General features: G+C 41.1%; 1 protein-coding gene across 4 annotated transcripts in view; it reads right to left on the bottom strand.

The window, feature by feature from the left end:
* Window positions 1-17,484, bottom strand: part of KIF13B (kinesin family member 13B) — a 190,946-nt gene that overhangs the window by 74,434 nt on the left and 99,028 nt on the right. For all 4 annotated transcript variants that reach the window (XM_057547830.1, XM_057547831.1, XM_057547832.1 and 1 more), the window contains exons 14-21: window positions 14,221-14,351; window positions 10,511-10,597; window positions 8,802-8,992; window positions 7,743-7,953; window positions 6,686-6,848; window positions 5,031-5,177; window positions 3,709-3,858; window positions 3,292-3,420 (exon numbers count right to left, since the gene is read on the bottom strand). In XM_057547830.1, the coding sequence (XP_057403813.1) occupies window positions 3,292-3,420; window positions 3,709-3,858; window positions 5,031-5,177; window positions 6,686-6,848; window positions 7,743-7,953; window positions 8,802-8,992; window positions 10,511-10,597; window positions 14,221-14,351 (1,209 nt within the window). The remainder of the gene's footprint in view (window positions 1-3,291; window positions 3,421-3,708; window positions 3,859-5,030; window positions 5,178-6,685; window positions 6,849-7,742; window positions 7,954-8,801; window positions 8,993-10,510; window positions 10,598-14,220; window positions 14,352-17,484) is intronic.

The raw sequence follows: 17,484 nt of genomic DNA, 5'->3' as shown, positions 1-17,484 counted from the left end.
TACTAATTTTATTTAATGTAATTAAAATGATCAGTACGTTACTATGTGCATACTTTTTTCATCACAGAAAAATAAATCTAGTCCTCTTTTAAGGGCCAGCGATACTCATCACCTGTGATATCTTAAGTGTCCCCAAACTGGTATCTTTTGTTTCTTTCCCCACCAATATTTTATTACCATACAGTTTATTTGTCTTCCTCCTTTTACGCAAAAGGCTATTACACACTCAGAATATGGTGTCTAAAAACCACTCCCCGCTGAAAGGGATCCAGTTCCTTGGAGAAATGGTCTGGGACAAGGAACGTACAGTCTGCGTCACACCAGAGCAGGAACGCTGGCACAGCCTCTGAGGGTTAGGGTTGTATCCAAGGACTCAAGAGCCACCCGAAGAGGCCCCCACGGGCCAGAGATGGGGTCGTCTGAGCTTCGATATAGGTAATAAATACAATGGATCAAAACACACCAAGTATATTTAAATCCAAGAGTTCATAATGATACGAAGACCAAACCAAAACACCTCACTTGTCGCTTTTGCATAGTAGTAGGAAAACCAATTCATTATTTTGAAAAGTAGTGAATAAAGGGAGAGAATGGAGCATTCACCCTGCCTTTTAGATACAAATTGTACCTCTGAATAGCAAAATAGTTGACAGTAGGAAGATTCACTCTACAGAATTCCAGCTAATACATGAAGGGATGATAGAATTATTTTTTCTAACTCCTAATGAAATACCTAGGTAATAACCATCAACGATTGCTACCATCCCCAAAGAGAACCAGACGTGATGTGCTTTCTGATGGAAGACACCTCACCCTGTAAAGGAGCATCGCCACGCCCCTCCCCCACAGGTCACCTCTATCTCTAACTCCCAATTTACAGCAAATACACCTTAACACAGAAAATAATACCAATCAGCAAAATCCAGACTATGAGAAAACAGACGACGACAACGCAGTTTCTACAATAAACAAAGTGCATGGCAAGAGAGAGAGGGCAAGCAGGAGGGAGCAAGCATAAAGGCCAGAGCCTAAAGATTAAAATATAAAATAGACTAAAGACACCAAGACAACCAGGGAAACTGACTGGATGGTTTCATGATATTAAAAAAGTATTAATTCTTGATCATGATATCCTGGCTAGGTTGGTTTCTTAAAAGTCCTCTTCTTTTGGAGATACATATACTAAAACTATTCTTGAAGAAATATGATGTCTGGGATTGCTTCAAAATAATCCAAGGGAAGGGGACAGCGGAGAAGCAGCTTGTGTATATGAACGAAACAAGACTGACCATGAGTTGACAGTCGAGGGAGGATGAATGGGGGTCAATGACACTATCCTACTACTTTTCTATATGTTTGATATCTTCCATAAAAAATCTTAATACAGGGGCTTCCCTGGTGGCGCAGTGGTTGAGAATCTGCCTGCTAATGCAGGAAACACGGGTTCGAGCCCTGGTCTGGGAAGATCCCACATGCCGCGGAGCAACTAGGCCCGTGAGCCACAACTACTGAGCCTGCGCGTCTGGAGCCTGTGCTCCGCAACAAGAGAGGCCACAATAGTGAGAGGCCCGCGCACCGCGATGAAGAGTGGCCCCCACTTGCCACAACTGGAGAAAGCCATAGCACAAAAATGAAGACCCAACATAGCAATCAATCAGTCAATAAAGAAATCTTAAAAAAAAAAAAAAAAAAAAAAAAAAAAAAAAAATCTTAATACATTTTAACTTCATTTTTTTTTTTTTAAAAAGCCTAAGTTACCCAGTGACAAAGATACATTTCCCAAGTGAGACAGTACCCTCATATGTTACTTCACTAATGTTAACTTTCACACAGGTTGCATTTCTGGTCCATCCCCTTTAAAGCGGGCCATTATGAGCCAGCAAGGCTATGTCTCCCCATCTTTGATAATGATATAACCTCAAAGGAAATGTTCTGAAATCGAGTACAGTATAAAGATTCACCTTTTAGTGAATTAAGAATACTTCCCCCTCACACGGAAGCAATGGACTGTCAATTACTAATTGAGGCCTCCTAAACACATGCAAAGACCTACGGAAAATGGCCCAACTCTAACAGCTTTAGCCGCCCCATACCTGTAGCTGACGCCTAACTTACTCCTTTCAAAATGAAACTCAATTCTAGAAATATTTACTGAGCTACAAGACTGGACCTAGGATAGACTATGAAATAAGAGTGAAGTGTGGGCTTCCTGGCCTCACCTTTTAATGGCCTCCTCACTCACACACGGTGTCTAAGCCCCTTGCTGATTTCTCATCTTCAAAAACCTTTTTAAGTGGTTCCTAGGTGATTCTCAACCCATGGTACCCTGGCCCACTGGAGTGTGCCTGGAAATGCACGATGGGATGTTCTCCTTGTCGTAATGAGTGAAGAGGCGGCCCTACTTATGCTGACCTAACACCCGCCCAGCAACCACCCGTGACGATACCACAGCCCCCTAGGGAGAGGACAGCTTTACATAACATGCTCTCCTTCAAGTTCACTCTGAGTCTCATCTTTCCAGAAATATCCCTCAGACCTCACTATGGGCATTCATTAATGACCCCTACTCTGTGTCCCAGAACAACTCCTATCTACCCCTCTCAGAGCACACGGGTCACACAATACTGGAGTCCTCTGTTTACCTCTGCGCCCCCCACAGGTGCATACCAACTACACAGCTTGCTCCCTTGACAGCAGGAGTCCTGCCTTACTCATTTTCATATTCCCAGCACCTGGCACAGTGACTCACAGACGATACTCAACACACAGTTCAGGAACAGCACGCGTGGGAAGAGCAGAGAGGAAAGGGTCTGGGGCGAGGACATGATGGGACAGCACAAGCAAAGGCACGCTCCTGAAGAGGAAACAAAGAACATGGAAAGACAGCGTGAAGAGTGGCTTAGGCGGGTGCTTAGCAATAGGACCAGGGCTGGGACACACCTCCAGCATCAGCAGAGGCCCAAAAGGAGGAGGAAACCTGTGTGAGAAAACTGGCTTCTCTAGAGAGAAGTTCAGATAAACTCAAATTCACATAATTTTAGAGCAGAACAGCCCAGAAGAAAGAGGTGACTTATCCAAGGGTTCACAGAGGAAGGGAGTGGAAATACCTGGCTACCTGGAACGTCAGGAAAATGTGATGAAATATGGTCTCTAGAACACTAAATACTACAGATTTATTTAGACACAGGTATTTTCAAAATTTGAAAAAGGACACAGTATTTACCGTCTAAATACCCACAATCCTCAAAACCAGCTACGCTTCTACTACTTGTAAAGGCAAGTGGGCCTTACCATGCACACGAGTCTGCTCTCCTGGGCCTCCTTATCGAAGGACGCATCCGCAGCCTCATCACCTCCCGCGATTCTCTCCCCGATGTCACCACTAATGCGCATCACCTCTACGTGCAGCCGGCCTGCCACCTACAGCAGTGGGGACAAAAGCAGATCCTCTCTCCAGATTTTGTCCTTTCCTCTGTTGTAGAGTCAAGTGGTTAGCTTAGTGGTATAACAGGTTCTACCAGTTACTTTTCCTCAAAGTATTTATTTGGAATAATCACCATCCAGCAGTATGGAAACACAGATATTAATAATACACATAGATAATGCTTGTCGTTACTGATGAAAAATTATAACAACAATTTACTATCACCACCCTGCTGTTTCTTGAACTGTTCCCTGCGGGACACAAGGCACGAGGAGAAAACTAACCTCTCCTTTCTGGTTGATGATTGGAACAGCATACTGTAACTTCACATCGTAGAAGAGGGACTCCAGGAAGACATTAGCCACCCCAATGAGACTGTGATTTTCCTGCTCATCATAGAACGGATCTGCACGCCTGAAGTAAGACCGTATCACCTTTAAAGAGATTCGAAACATAACAGCTTCAGAAAATCACTTAAAATAAACGAATTCAACCTACCACTTTTTGATGCAGTCTAATAAAGTCATTAAACTTAGCCGAAGTATAGCATTGTATTGCATGCACACACACACGCACGCACACACACACACTCTTCCTCATTCCCACCTAGAATGGTGGTCAGCACCCTTCACCCATGAGAGAGCAATCCCAATAACACATCATCACTTTCATCATTTCTTCTCCCTTACATGGAAACCTTGCCATGAAATCAGACAAAGCACACACTGACTAGAAAAATCAGCAGAGTGTACAAAAGTACTCTATTTTTCATTCACATCTATTCCACCTGTTCCTACCAAATCATTAGACACGTTGCTGCTAGTGAGAGGTGACCCCCTTACAAGAGTGTGGTTTGCTTTTTGTTATTTGTTGTTAATGTTATTTCATTTCTAAGTTGAAATAGGAGAGGAATACAGAAGAAAATGGAAAAAAATGTTTTAAGAAAAAAATGTCATCTAACTATAAGAAGTCATTTTTATTGATGAACATTTTCACAAAACAAGAGGCTAAGGAAGTAAACAACTCTATGGGGCCCTAGGACCAGCAGTGTTGAAAATATGTAAAAATATACATAATTCATACTTCTATTTTAAATAGGTACAAGACACGGCTGACCTAAATGAGCAAACCTGAAACTTGAGGAGAGAGTACCAGAGTTCAGATCTACGGCACCTGCTTTAGGATCAAAACGCCTTCAAAAAATTTTCCTAATAGTATAAATATTAAGGTACCACTGATGTTCAGTTCAAAAAACAGATGCTGTAGGTTTGTTACTTGTAAGGTTAAAATGCGTTGAGAAATGGGAAGAGAGATAATAAGGCCTGAGTAAAACCACGGGAGACAGATACACGTAACACCAACAGAAGCCAGAATAAACATAGAAGATTATGCTAGAAATCCAGAGAACACAAATGTGGAGAAGAAAAGAGAAGATGCCAGAAAAATAGGTGACTAGCTAAACAATTGACAGGATTAAAGTAAGTATTGTATTTATAAAACAAGATATTTTGGAAAAATGAACAGTTCTTCCCTAAAATGGGCAGGTTCATTCCTGAGTGGTTCCTTCTGTGACTATCAGTTAAGTAATTTTTCTCAAATAACTTACTGGGGTATCTTCTTCACACTCCTTCCACTCCTGATAAAGATCTCTCATATCCAATAACCTGTTGTCCAGTTTTTCCAAAGACCAAATCTGCTTCCCTTTTCCTTTTCTTCTCACCTGGATGGCAGGTTCACTAAGGAGAGAGCCTCGCTGCGAAGACAGTAAGAGTGGCGTTGGCAAGCGCAGAGATATCTATGCATCGTAGACATCAACCCCAACATTCTATACCCACCAGTCAAATGTCATCGACTAAAATGGAAACCGTATCATTCTTTAATCTGTTCAGTGCAGAACTTCCCAGAAATCTTACAAGCTTAATATAACCTCTTTCTATCTAACTGCAGTCAAAATTTAAATTTAAGTATAAATCTAAATTTAAACTTAAATCCCAGAAAAGTAGACCATGTCTACGGGGAAGTCAAAAATGTTTTATTCAGGACATCATATGACCAAAGAGTATCAGTGGGTAGGAAGAGAGTCATAAGCACTGAATGGGATGGGAAAGTTTGTGGGATGGATGGTTAAGAATTTGTACCTTTCAAAAGTTTGAATTTTAAAAAATTTCTGGATAGCTAAGTATCTTAATGTGATACAAAACACAAATGATTAAGAGTAAGCTGTGAAAAGTATCCTATTTACCCATTTGGAGGCAACAAATGATACCAACTTCCAAATATATATAGTTTGAATTTATTATTAAGATGGTACAGAACTAGGTAGAGATGGCTGCACAACACTGTGAATGTACTACAGCCACTGAATTGTTCACTTTAATTAATTTTATGTTACGTGAATTTCACCTCAAAAAAAAAAAATAGTACTCATTTAAGTTTTTCTAGCTTAGAAAAGCAACGTGCTTTTAATGTAGAAAAAATGTTTAAATGTTTTGAAATCACAAAGTAGAAAATAAAAATGCCCCTGTAGATCTCCCCCAGAGAGGTGTACCTATCAGATATCAAATCAACTGAGATTTACCGGAAATTTTTTAAACTGTTCTGATACGTCTACTTAGAACTTTGGAGAATTATGAAAGATGCCAATGTTGCCTTAACATCTTGCCTATAATCAGTTCCAAAGAAACAGAATTTACATAACGAAGCAAGGATTTTAGAATTCTGAAGTTCAAAAATTACCATTCTCTCGCATACTGCAAAGGCCCTTCTACCTTATATTCAGCCAGCTAGGGAAATGAATATCTGAATACAAAATTCTACCTAACCCATCAAAAATTATGTACTAACATGATCAAGAGCTATAAAAGAACCCAAATAAGCAAGAAAACAACTGAATGGCAAGGATAGGAGACTCTGATGGGACTTGCCCTTTGAATTTTATTAGGCTTCTTACATTATACACACAAAAAAAGGTAATTGTGATCTTGAATACCCACATGAAACAACCAGTGGACAGTTTTGCCATGCCATCTATTGACAAGTAGAAAATAACATGCTATAGGTAAAATGAACCCCTAACTTGGTGGGGGGGGAGGGGTGGCAGAGGAATAGCATGAAGGGAAGAACCACTTGGGGTACCGGTACTGCTGGGGATGGGGATGAGGGCAAACCCCCCACCCCGGTGTTTAAATAACCCTGGTGAAATATGAAGGTGTTTCACTCAGCAATATCTCTGTTTTTTTTTTTCATTAACGTCCATCTCACCTTCCTGTTGGCATCGAGGCTGGAAGCTGGAATCTGTAGGGTTACTTTATACTCTGTTCGTTTATCCAGTTCTTCTGCAATGTAACTAGCTTCTCTCACCAACAGATTGGCCTTAACGATTTGTTCCCTCAGCCTCATCAGGCTGTTATTCAGTGTTGCTTCTCTTCAAAAAAAAAAAAAAAGGGGGGGGGCAGTGCAGATAACCATTAAAGCAGCACATCAGAATATTATATAGTGCATAGTACGTTAACGCCAAACTGCGAACCAAGGTCTACAACTGTCTTTTGCACACAGGGAACACATCACCAACACTGGCCCATGCATGCACTTGAATGTGGGCTACGTTACAGGCACTGGCACATGCTCCTGTAAGAAGCTGGCCAGAGACTAGGGCTTGGCAAACTTGACTGTGTATACAAATCACCTGGGAATCTTGATAAACTGAAGATTTTGACTCAGTAGGTCTGGGGTGGGGGACTCAAACGCTACATTTCTATCAATCTCCAGGTGACAGAGATGCTGCCTGTCTGCAGACCAAACTCTGAAGAGCAAGAGGTTAGTTAAGTACGTCTGTAACCATGGATACAACATTTAGCACAATGCTAATTAGCTCAAATAAAGATCAAACTTGCAATCTGAATCTCACTGGTACCATGCTTTACCTACCTGATAAACCACCACCTTTCTCTTTTTCCTTTTTTAAAAAAAGCATCTACCCACGTTTCAGAACCTAAAGTATAATATACAATGATAAAGTGTAACTTCTAAGTACACATACTTGTTTAGTCAAATCCAAAAGCCATACAAACTGAAAATGGGGCAGCACCTAACAGGGGCGGCTTTAAATAAATCAATATAAATTGACAATTCCCTTTTTTTTTTCCAAAAGTGGGGGAGGGGGAGACAATGCCAAGTGGTTCTTAGCTGTAACACTCTCTTTTAATGTAATTCATTTTTAAAGTAAGGTCTAGATTTTTCCACTCTGTATGTTACGCAGGTGGGTTAAAGGTGACGAGCACATGCTCCACAGGCAGCACAGGCCCTACGCTCCACCTACCTCTCTTCCGCCCACTGCCTCAATCGCTGCTGAGCGCTGGGTGAGTGGAAGGAAAACTTGTCCGAACTACGACAGTTTTGTTTCTCAGGAGACAGCCGTCTCCGGAGCTGCTCCAGTTCATGTTCATACATGAGCCTCTGGCGCTCCAATGCAGACCGTTTCTCCTCTTCGTGCTGTTGTTCTAGGCTGTTCAGTATTGACTGCATGGGATCTGAACAAGTTTTTTTTTTTTAAGGTAAATAATAAGAGGTTAACTGCACAACACAATATACTTTAAATGTTCTGTATTATTATGTTGTTTGTCATCCTAATTAATAACGTAAGATTCTTATAGACAGTTAACTTTCCTTACTCCCAATTACTGATCGTATTATCTATTCTGTCAGATACATGCCAAACCATCTTCCATATAAAAAAAGCAGGTCTATTTGTATGTTCTACACATAACCTAAGACAGAGTTAATGTTCCAGAAATCCACTACGATAATAAGCCAGTGGCAGTCAAGCCTCAAACCTGAGAAATTCTATCAATGAGAACAAAGTTTGCAGTGATTTGTGTATCAAGGCAGCAAGAAAACACAAGTTTTTATAGGTATAATAAACTAAGGCCAAAGTCACAAAAGAATTGAGTACAGAGAACAACATGAAGATTTCCTTTGTTGCTAACATTTAAAAAGTGCCTATTGTAAACATCTCTAACAGTCTAGCAACTCTGAAAGATTCTAAAAAGCACAACAGGGCTTCCCTGGTGGCGCAGTGGTTGAGAATCTGCCTGCCAGTGCAGGGGACGCGGGTTCGAGTCCTGGTCTGGGAAGATCCCACATGCCGCGGAGCAACTGGGCCCGTGAGCCACAACTACTGAGCCTGTGCGTCTGGAGCCCGTGCTCCACAACAAGAGAGGCCGCGATAGTGAGAGGCCCCCGCACCGCGATGAAGAGTGGCCCCTGCTTGCCGCAACTAGAGAAAGCCCTCGCACAGAAACAAAGACCCAATACAGCCATAAATAAATAAATTAATAAATTAAAAAAAAAAAAAAAAAAGCACAGCAGATCTGCTCACCGTTACTGCCCAGAGCCTTCATGGTTACCTCCATCTGCGCGTACTCGTAATTGAAGTTGATTTCGCTGGACACCTCACTGGACGAGTCCCCATCCACATCCAGCTGCTCAGAACTGGTGTCATTCTTCATGGATGTGTCTTGTTCCTCATCCTCTCCACCTGCTTTCTTTTTCTTTTTAGGCAAATTAAGTCTTGGGGAGAAAAAGAATATTATCTTTTAAAGAAAGATATGCATTTATTCATTGCATTAATTAAATATTGGCACTTGCTAGATGCCAAGGGGATACTATGCGCATATAAGGCAATTACTGTGCTCAGAAGTTTAGATTCTAGTAGTAGAAATGAAACACAGACACATGCGCAAATAATGACAACAGAGAGGGTGACACAAGGCCATGTGACAAGCTAGGTGTCAGAGAAAAGCTGAAGCCCACCTCACGCTGGACTAAAGGAGGAAGGGATGACAGAATAGGAAGTCATCTGAGCCCAGCCTTAAAGGCTGAGGAGAAAGCAGGGCATTAGGACAGAGGAACAGCATGAGGAAAAATGGACACTCTCATAGCCACTGGAGAAATTAAAAGCTACACAGAGACACACAAAATTTGTAGAGCAAAAGTTGCGAGAGGTAATGGTGGAAAGATCAACTTAACCCAAACTATGAAGGCTTTGAACACTAAGCCAAGCAATCTACACTTAAGTTTAAGGAAAAAAATGAAAAATATTTCCACACACTTTGTACCCCTCTTTTTTCAACAATCAAAATAGCAACTGGTCCACAAGCAAAGGATCTAGTCAGCTTGATGTATGAAACACAGGGCCAGCGACAGGTAGAGGAACAGACCAGGATTTTAACTTTGTACTCTATCTAGCCAGTCCGTCCTCACCAACACAACACCAATTTTGTATGGGAAACAATATGCAGTCCCAGGTCAGACACTGTCATTCTCAGCCTCCTTTGCAGCTGAGAGGCAAATTCTAGCGAATGAGACGTAAGTGGAAGGTTGCTGGGGACTCTGGGAAGACTCCTGCTGCTTCTGATGAGCACAGTCAGGGCTAGTCCTGCCACCCTTCAACCTCGTTTTCTTCGCACGTGCCTGAGTGCTGCCTTGATGTCTGGAGTGGCGTGGCCATCTTTAGACCACAGGGAAAAGCCAAGACAATGACATGACTTCTGCCATGACTCTTTTGAGAGGCTTAGCCAATGCCAATAACCATCCTCCTTGGGAGTTCCTGCTTTGTTAGAGAAATGAACTATCTGTTTAAGCCATTACAGTCAAGTTTGCCATTACATGCAGCTGAGAGCATTCCTAAATGAAATATTAACCTTATTTTACGGATAAGGAAACTAAAAGCACTACTTTTCCAATAAAAAAAGAAACAAAAAGACAAGCATGTCAGAAAATAATTAATGAATTCTTATACCAGATGGCAAAGCAATCATCTTCCACTGGGAAATAAAAAGGAAAAACGATGTAAGTAAACACAGTATTTCTCCTGAGTGTACTTGTTCATGTGTCCCTTGGGCTCAAATCGTATAGTGAACAAGCATATGTATAGTGAATAAACGCATATGTATAGTGAATAAATACTTATGTGCACAAAACAACATAGAATACTTATAGCATTAAGTTTACTTTTTAATATATACTTTTCTATTTCAGAGTATAATCATCAAAAATCTCCCTACTTAAGAGCCATGAATGTCATACCTGAAGAAGTGGTTGTTCCCCCATAATATCCTGTCCCCATGGTGTAGCTGAATAGGACTGGATACACAGGAGCCATTTACAAATGTTCTGTGGGGAGAAGAGGTCAAACATGCAAACAATGATGATCATGTTCTCTCCTTTAATTTTTCCAATACAATATAGGAAAAACAAAAGAATCAATTCCCCAAAATAAAATCTGCCCTTGGTGAATTTTATTACTTGTATTTCCTTTTTTGCTGATTTATTTTAAATGCTTATGGTACCAAGTATCATAGATTATTATTATTTTTTTTTTTTAATAAATTTATCTGTTTTATTTATTTATTTTTGGCTGTGCTGGGTCTTTGTTGCTGTGCACGGGCTTTCTCTAGTTGTGGCGAGAGGGGGCCACTCTTCGTTGTGGAGCACGGGCTCTAGGTGCGCGGGCTCAGTAGTTGTGGCGCGTGGGCTCAGTAGTTGTGGCTAGTGGGCTCTAGTGCGCAGGCTCAGTAGTTGTGGCACACGGGCTTAGTTGCTCCGCGGCATGTGGGATCTTCCTGGACCAGGGCTCGAACCCGTGTCCCCTGCATTGGCAGGTGGATTCTTAGCCACTGCACCACCAGGGAAGCCCAGTATCATAGATTATTATCCTCTATCTTTCAAAGTTCTACATTTGTTATACAGCATATTAAGGAGTAAACATGGAACCACTGCAGCCAGTAATAAAAAGATGGTAGCAGTGTACACTGCAACTAAAACAAGTATGTCCCATCTACATGGATAAAAAGAGCCAATCAACCAACTAAACTCAGAAATATCTACAGTATCAGCAATAAGAAATGAGGCCTATGTTAAACTCTTCTGTAACTTCCTACAGCACAGAAAAATGTCCATATCCTATCAATAGATAGGAGATGTGTAAGATCCACTTGACTGCTTATCTTGACAATAGAGTTCAACAGAAGAAATGATGGGTAGAAGGATATTAAGGAAAAATTTTAGAGGGGCAGGAAATAAATAGAAAATTATGCATACCACTATAAGACTGATATTCCTGGAATACCAGTGTCATCATGCCTCTCTCCACTGAATGACTAAGCTGCTTAGATATAGGATAAAGGTCAAGTTCTTTAACTTGACATTAAAGGCCCTGCAAAAGGAAACCCTCTTTATCTCCTTCTTTCCCACTTCTAGTGAATTCTCAACTGCAGCAAAAAAAAAAAAAAAAAGGGGGGGGTGGTGTAGGCGTGTTACGTTCTGTCCACTAAACATGACTGACTCTTCCTCCAAAGCGAGGTTTACCCCAGTCCTATAACCCTGAATAGGGTTCCCATTCTCTATCACCCTGAGTCTCACTCAGTTTGATTTCTCACAAAGCCCAGTTTGGTTTCTACTTTCTCTGTCACTCCAACCAATACCACCTTAGTTTCTTTAAGTTCCTAAGGAACTTACCTGGCTTTGTACTGCCAGTTATTTTTAATGTATATGCATACACACAAAACCTTACTCTCCATCTAGATTTCACTTACCATGTGGGTTTTTAAGCACTAAAAGTAATTGGTCTCTATGCTCCTACACTCTGATTATTCAAAGCACGAGCTCAAAAAATAGAGTTATGACAAGAGGGGACCTACTAAAATTAGCAGATTTTAGCCTTTATGACACGAATTCCTTAAATACAGTGAGGAGTTAATTAAAGGCAAACACATACATAGGCTTATTTTTTAAAGCTCCAGCAGTTAATAAATAAAAGCACGACTATAATAACAGTTCTCAAAATGTGGTCTGTATGGGGTCCCGAAGATCAAATTTATTTTTATAATAACACTAACCTACCCTTTTCACCGTGTTGACGTTTGTATTGGCAAAGAGTAAAACTGCTGGTGTTTTAGCACAAATGAAAGCAGTGGCACCAAACATTTATAAGTAGTCACTGGATTATTCACTGCCATGCACCCACAATTTTTAAAAATGTTTCACTTGAAAAGGTCCTTGATGAAGCAGTAAAACTCAACTATACTCCAATATAAAAATAAATTTAAAAAAAATAATAATAAATTACTACTTTTAGTAAATTTTGACCCTTGAGTAGTACACAACTTCTTAAACATTCCAGGTGACAAAATGAGAAGTACACACGAAGCACTGTGTTAATGCATACCAAAGTATGACAACTGTCTTGAGCAGAAGACGTACTCAAAGTGGTTTTCTGGCAGACATTTTCTTGAAAATGAACAAAGCCAGCCTGTCACTTTGACAAAAACAGCTGACAGTACTTGTTGCCAATTGTAAATGTCAAGCTTTCAAGTGAAAATTAGAGTTTTGGGAAATCTGTGTCAATGTCTTCCAACCAAAGACCACCAGGAATATTCCCGTAGTTGAACCAGTTGGGTTTATTACTCACGCAGAGGGAGGAGACACCACGGGAAGCATGGGGGCGTCTCAGTGAGGGGGCCCGGGGGGACTCTTGCAGGACTGGGCCTCAGCTGCTCATCCTGGGAGAGGGTCTAAGGAGGTGGGAGTTCTGTATATACCGGATGCTGCCAGAGAGCAGGAGTAATTCTATGATCGGGTTTGTCAAAAATCTGACCCACAGAGGATAAAGTTGTAACTGGTGAAGAAACAGCCACTCACTTGGCCGAGAGAAGGTGTTTGGTATTTTGGGTGTGGCATAGTGACCCTGGTTTTTGTGTCTGCTGAAACAAAATTATTGTGTGGCCTGCTTCATCTTATTTCGTCATAGCCTCAGAGTAACCTTCCCTGGGGTTGGTATCTGTGAGATTATTTAATAGGAGAATAGCACACCAGAGCTGGGAGTGCTGGGCCAACTTACGCTCTATTTTTTTCCTTTCTCACTTGTATCCTTTACCATGAGCTTGATAGCTTCCAAATATTTACAGACTTTATGGATGAAATTAGTGATGGTATTAATGATTTTTTTGATATAATGATGAATCAACATTCGGAAGATCAGTATGTCAGTTAACCATCACCTATAACAGTTATATAGACAGTTACACAACAGGGCAATAACAGTTTCAAAGCTGAAGGAAACAAACTGACAAATATTTAATTTGTATAATGTTATGCCTATTCATTACTTATTGAGCACTTATTTATTAGTCTGATATTACATGCTAAGGATAGAGAACCAAAAAGGAAAGGTCCTTGTCCTCAAAGACCTCACAGTCCAATGTGGTCATAAAGGCTAACAGTCCACAAGAACACAGTATGAAGTATTAACATAACAGGAAGCATAAAGTGCACTAGGAAAATGTACTGGGGGCCCTTATTTTAGACCAAAGTAGATAGCGACAGAGCTTAACCTTGAAGGTCAAACAGGAGTTAGTTAGCTGGCCAGAGGAATGGCAGATGCAGAAGAATAGGAGATAAGCAGGAGGTATGTAAGGGATTTTTGCATCAAGAATAGTAGAAAGCCATCTGGTTGTATGGTGAGTGGACCAGGAAGATTAGGGTGCTGACAGGGGTTCCAATCAAGATTTGATGGGGACCTTATTTAAATAAGGCCACAGTAGTCAGTATAGAGAGGAAGGATGGGTTTAAGCCATATTAAAAAGTTAAATATTAAGGACTTGGTAACTAACTGAATATCTTCTTTAAGTGAATGTAAAAGGCACACAAAGGCCAAATGTCCTTATACCATCCTCAATTAGTGTACTTTCTTCCTCTTAAAAATTATTGTGACATTAACACTAATTAAAGTACATTACCTGGTGTTCTTTTGAGGAGTCAGCATAACCTGGCCTTCTGATGTGATGTCTATGATACAATGTTCAGGAAGAATTCCCATTCCACATAGTTGGATATCTTGGGAATTTGCTGAACCTATCAGTGTATGTTCCTACAAAAGAATCAAATTCACTGATTAATAGTGCATTCTTACATGTACACAAACTGAAATCGTCTACTCTCAGCTCTCATATATTCATCCGTTACCTTAGCTAAAAGATTTTTAAAGCAAATGGAATGACAGAGTGAATTTCTGGCTTTCTATAGAATTCATTCTACAAGTTCTATTTCCTTATAAGGAATAATGCACTGAGTTGAGTTATAACTTTTAAACCTAAAACTACAGTTTTACATTAATGTCTATATTATATTCGTTATTTTCCATTGCAATCTTGATTCCAATATTCTACACTACTCTCAGAGCATGGTCTGAAAACTACAGTTACTTAAGTTGTACATCACCTACCTGGTCTCAATCAAGATGAGTCTACAAAGATAAAGAGCTATTCAAATGCAAAGAGTCTGAATTATTTTATGAATTACATGGTCTCCTTAGACCTTGTAAAAGATACGGTAGATGCGTTCTTCTTACCCTAAACCCCCAACTACTCAATTCTCTAAGCCCTAATCACCAGTGTCACTTTTTGGCAGGTACCTGAGAAAACGGGCATAAAAATCGAACTCCCTCTTATGTGCTTCAACATTTGACTGCCCTTAAATGTTGATATTGACTGGGATGTGTCCCTAGGCCACCTTCTCCTTCTACACACCTAGATCAGGGGTCAGATACGAAATATTTTAGGCTTTGAGAGTCATACACAATTACTCAGTTCTGCCCTTGTAGTGTGAAAGCAGCCAGACAATATACAAATGAACAAGTGTGGCTACTTTCCAATAAAACTTTACTTAGGAACACTGAAATCTGAACTTCATATAATTTTCAAGAGTCCAAAATATTATGATTCTTTTGATTTTTCTCCAACCATTTCAAAAATTCAAAAACCATTCTTGGCTCCTGGGCCATATGAAAACAGGCAGGGGGTGAGATTTAACCCATGGCAGTAGGCTGCTGACCGTTGACCATGATGATCTCATCCAGTCCAATATGCTTTAAATACCACACACACACACACACACACACACACACACACACACACACACTTAAATCACCAACCAGGAACTACAGACTTTAGTTCCATCGTTCTCCCACCTCCACTATCACTGCCCTAGTCATAGTCACCATCATTTCTTGCCTACTGGGCACAACGTGGATGTCTAAAGACATTTCAAAGCGAAAGGGCCAAAGCAGAACTTTTGCTTCCACCTTCCCACCACCCCGTTGAGTCTATTCCCTTCCCCAATACTAATGGCACCACCACCAGCCAGCTGGTCAACTAGAAAAGCTCAGATGCTATCCTGGAGTCTTCTCTTTGTCTTAGCAGCCTACCTCCAGCCCCGTGTCAATCAGGAAATCGTCAAAGACTCTCCCTCTGAAACATATCAAGAATCAGCTCATTTTCCACCTCTACTATCACATCCTAGTCTCTTGCCCAGGTGAATATAAGAGCCTCCTCCTATTTCTCCACTTCTATTCACCCCACCCGCTCCCACCACAACAGCCGATCACGTGATCCCCTATTGAGAACCCTCTAGTGGCTTCCCTTTGAACTTCTAAGAAGTTCAAATTCTTACCCAGGCTTACAAACCCTCTGTGATCTGGCCCCTGCCTACCTCTCTTATCCCAGCTCCCAGCACTCTGCTTCTCCTGGAGCGTGACCCACCCACTTGGGCCTTTCAACTGTTCTCTGAGCACACTGACTGCTTCCTCTGTCTGAGGTGTTCCTCCCCTGATCTTGATATTGGTAGTTTCTTATCATTTCCACCCTAGCTTGTAAGTACACATCCTCAGAGAGGTGCATCCTGAACCAACAATCAGAAATAGCCAGCCTGTTACTCTCGGGCCTGAGTTCCTTACAGACTGACTGTCCGTGGGTTTCCTGACCATCTCCACGGCTAGTGTGGAAACTCCAAGAGAGCAGAGAACAGCCTGACCTGCACCACCCCGCCACTGTATTCCAAGCATGTAACACAGGCCTGGTACATTTAGCCAGTAAATAAATATAAAAGAAAAATAAATGAACAATCAGTTCCCTTAGCATTCCCTTCAGACTCAGGAAGACAATTTTCTCCTCTTCTCTGCCGATATCCCTTCTAATTATACTCTGGGTTCCAATTCTTCCCATGTCTTCTGGGATCTCAATCTCATAAAAAGGCCTCTTCCCTTCTATTATTTTCATTTTCCCTTTTCTGGGGGTTTCTTCTCTCAAGTACGCTGCAGCAGTGTTTCCAAGGAAACAAAGAGCTGGGGTCAGAACTGTGCCACGACATCCCGATCAGTCCTCAAGGAGTACATACAATATACAGAGAGGGCATTCCAGGCAAATGTCTACTCCTTGATTTTGGCTGAGGCTTCTTGGCCAATCCCATACTTCCCTAACCTGGAGAACAGGGCTTGATCAGGTGTAAACTACAAGTAATGCTTCAGTGACATTCAGTAGCAGGCCTAACGAATGAGTTCCATGTCGGTCTCCATTCCCCACTTCTTCCCTCTCTAACAACACCAACTGCAAGGTGCAGAGAAGTTCGAAAAGGAAAAAAAAAAGTCTGAAGAGAAAAAGAGCCCAAGATCACATAAAGAAGAAGAAAAGATCCCCAAAGCACTTGGCTTAGGCCATTTCTATGTATAATCCCTTTCCTCTCCCCATGAGAAATTCTAGCTGGAGTCTGTATTGTGACTTTGGAATCCTTTTTGTCCTTGGGGGTGGAGGTGGAGAAAAGCTCTGAACTACCCCTTAGATTGGAGTTTGAGTGTAGAACCAGCTCCGACTGTTGCATTCCAAGATTGCACACAGGTTCACTCTGATGTCTCTGCCCTTGCTTTTGTTCTCTTTGCCGGAAATGCTCCCTCTTCCCTTCATCCAAATACAAAATATCTTCAGCACCTACTTCTAACCTCATCTTCTATTTCCAGGTTTCACTCGTAGCCTACACTGACTTCTCCCTTCTCTGAATGCTTATTACAATTAGAGTCAGCACCACAATTTACTATCGCATGAATGTTGTTTTTCCCCTTATTTAGATAGCAACCTACACAGGACTCTTGCATCTTCTCCAGTAACAAGCATAGTCCATGATACACAGAAAATGCTGCTAAGTATCTGTTAATAAACTAAATTAAAAATTAT

Source organism: Balaenoptera acutorostrata, chromosome 6 (genome assembly GCF_949987535.1).
Source record: "Balaenoptera acutorostrata chromosome 6, mBalAcu1.1, whole genome shotgun sequence".
Lineage (NCBI taxonomy): Eukaryota > Metazoa > Chordata > Mammalia > Artiodactyla > Balaenopteridae > Balaenoptera > Balaenoptera acutorostrata.
Note: the sequence above shows the minus strand (reverse complement) of the source record. Positions and strands in the feature narration are given on the sequence as shown.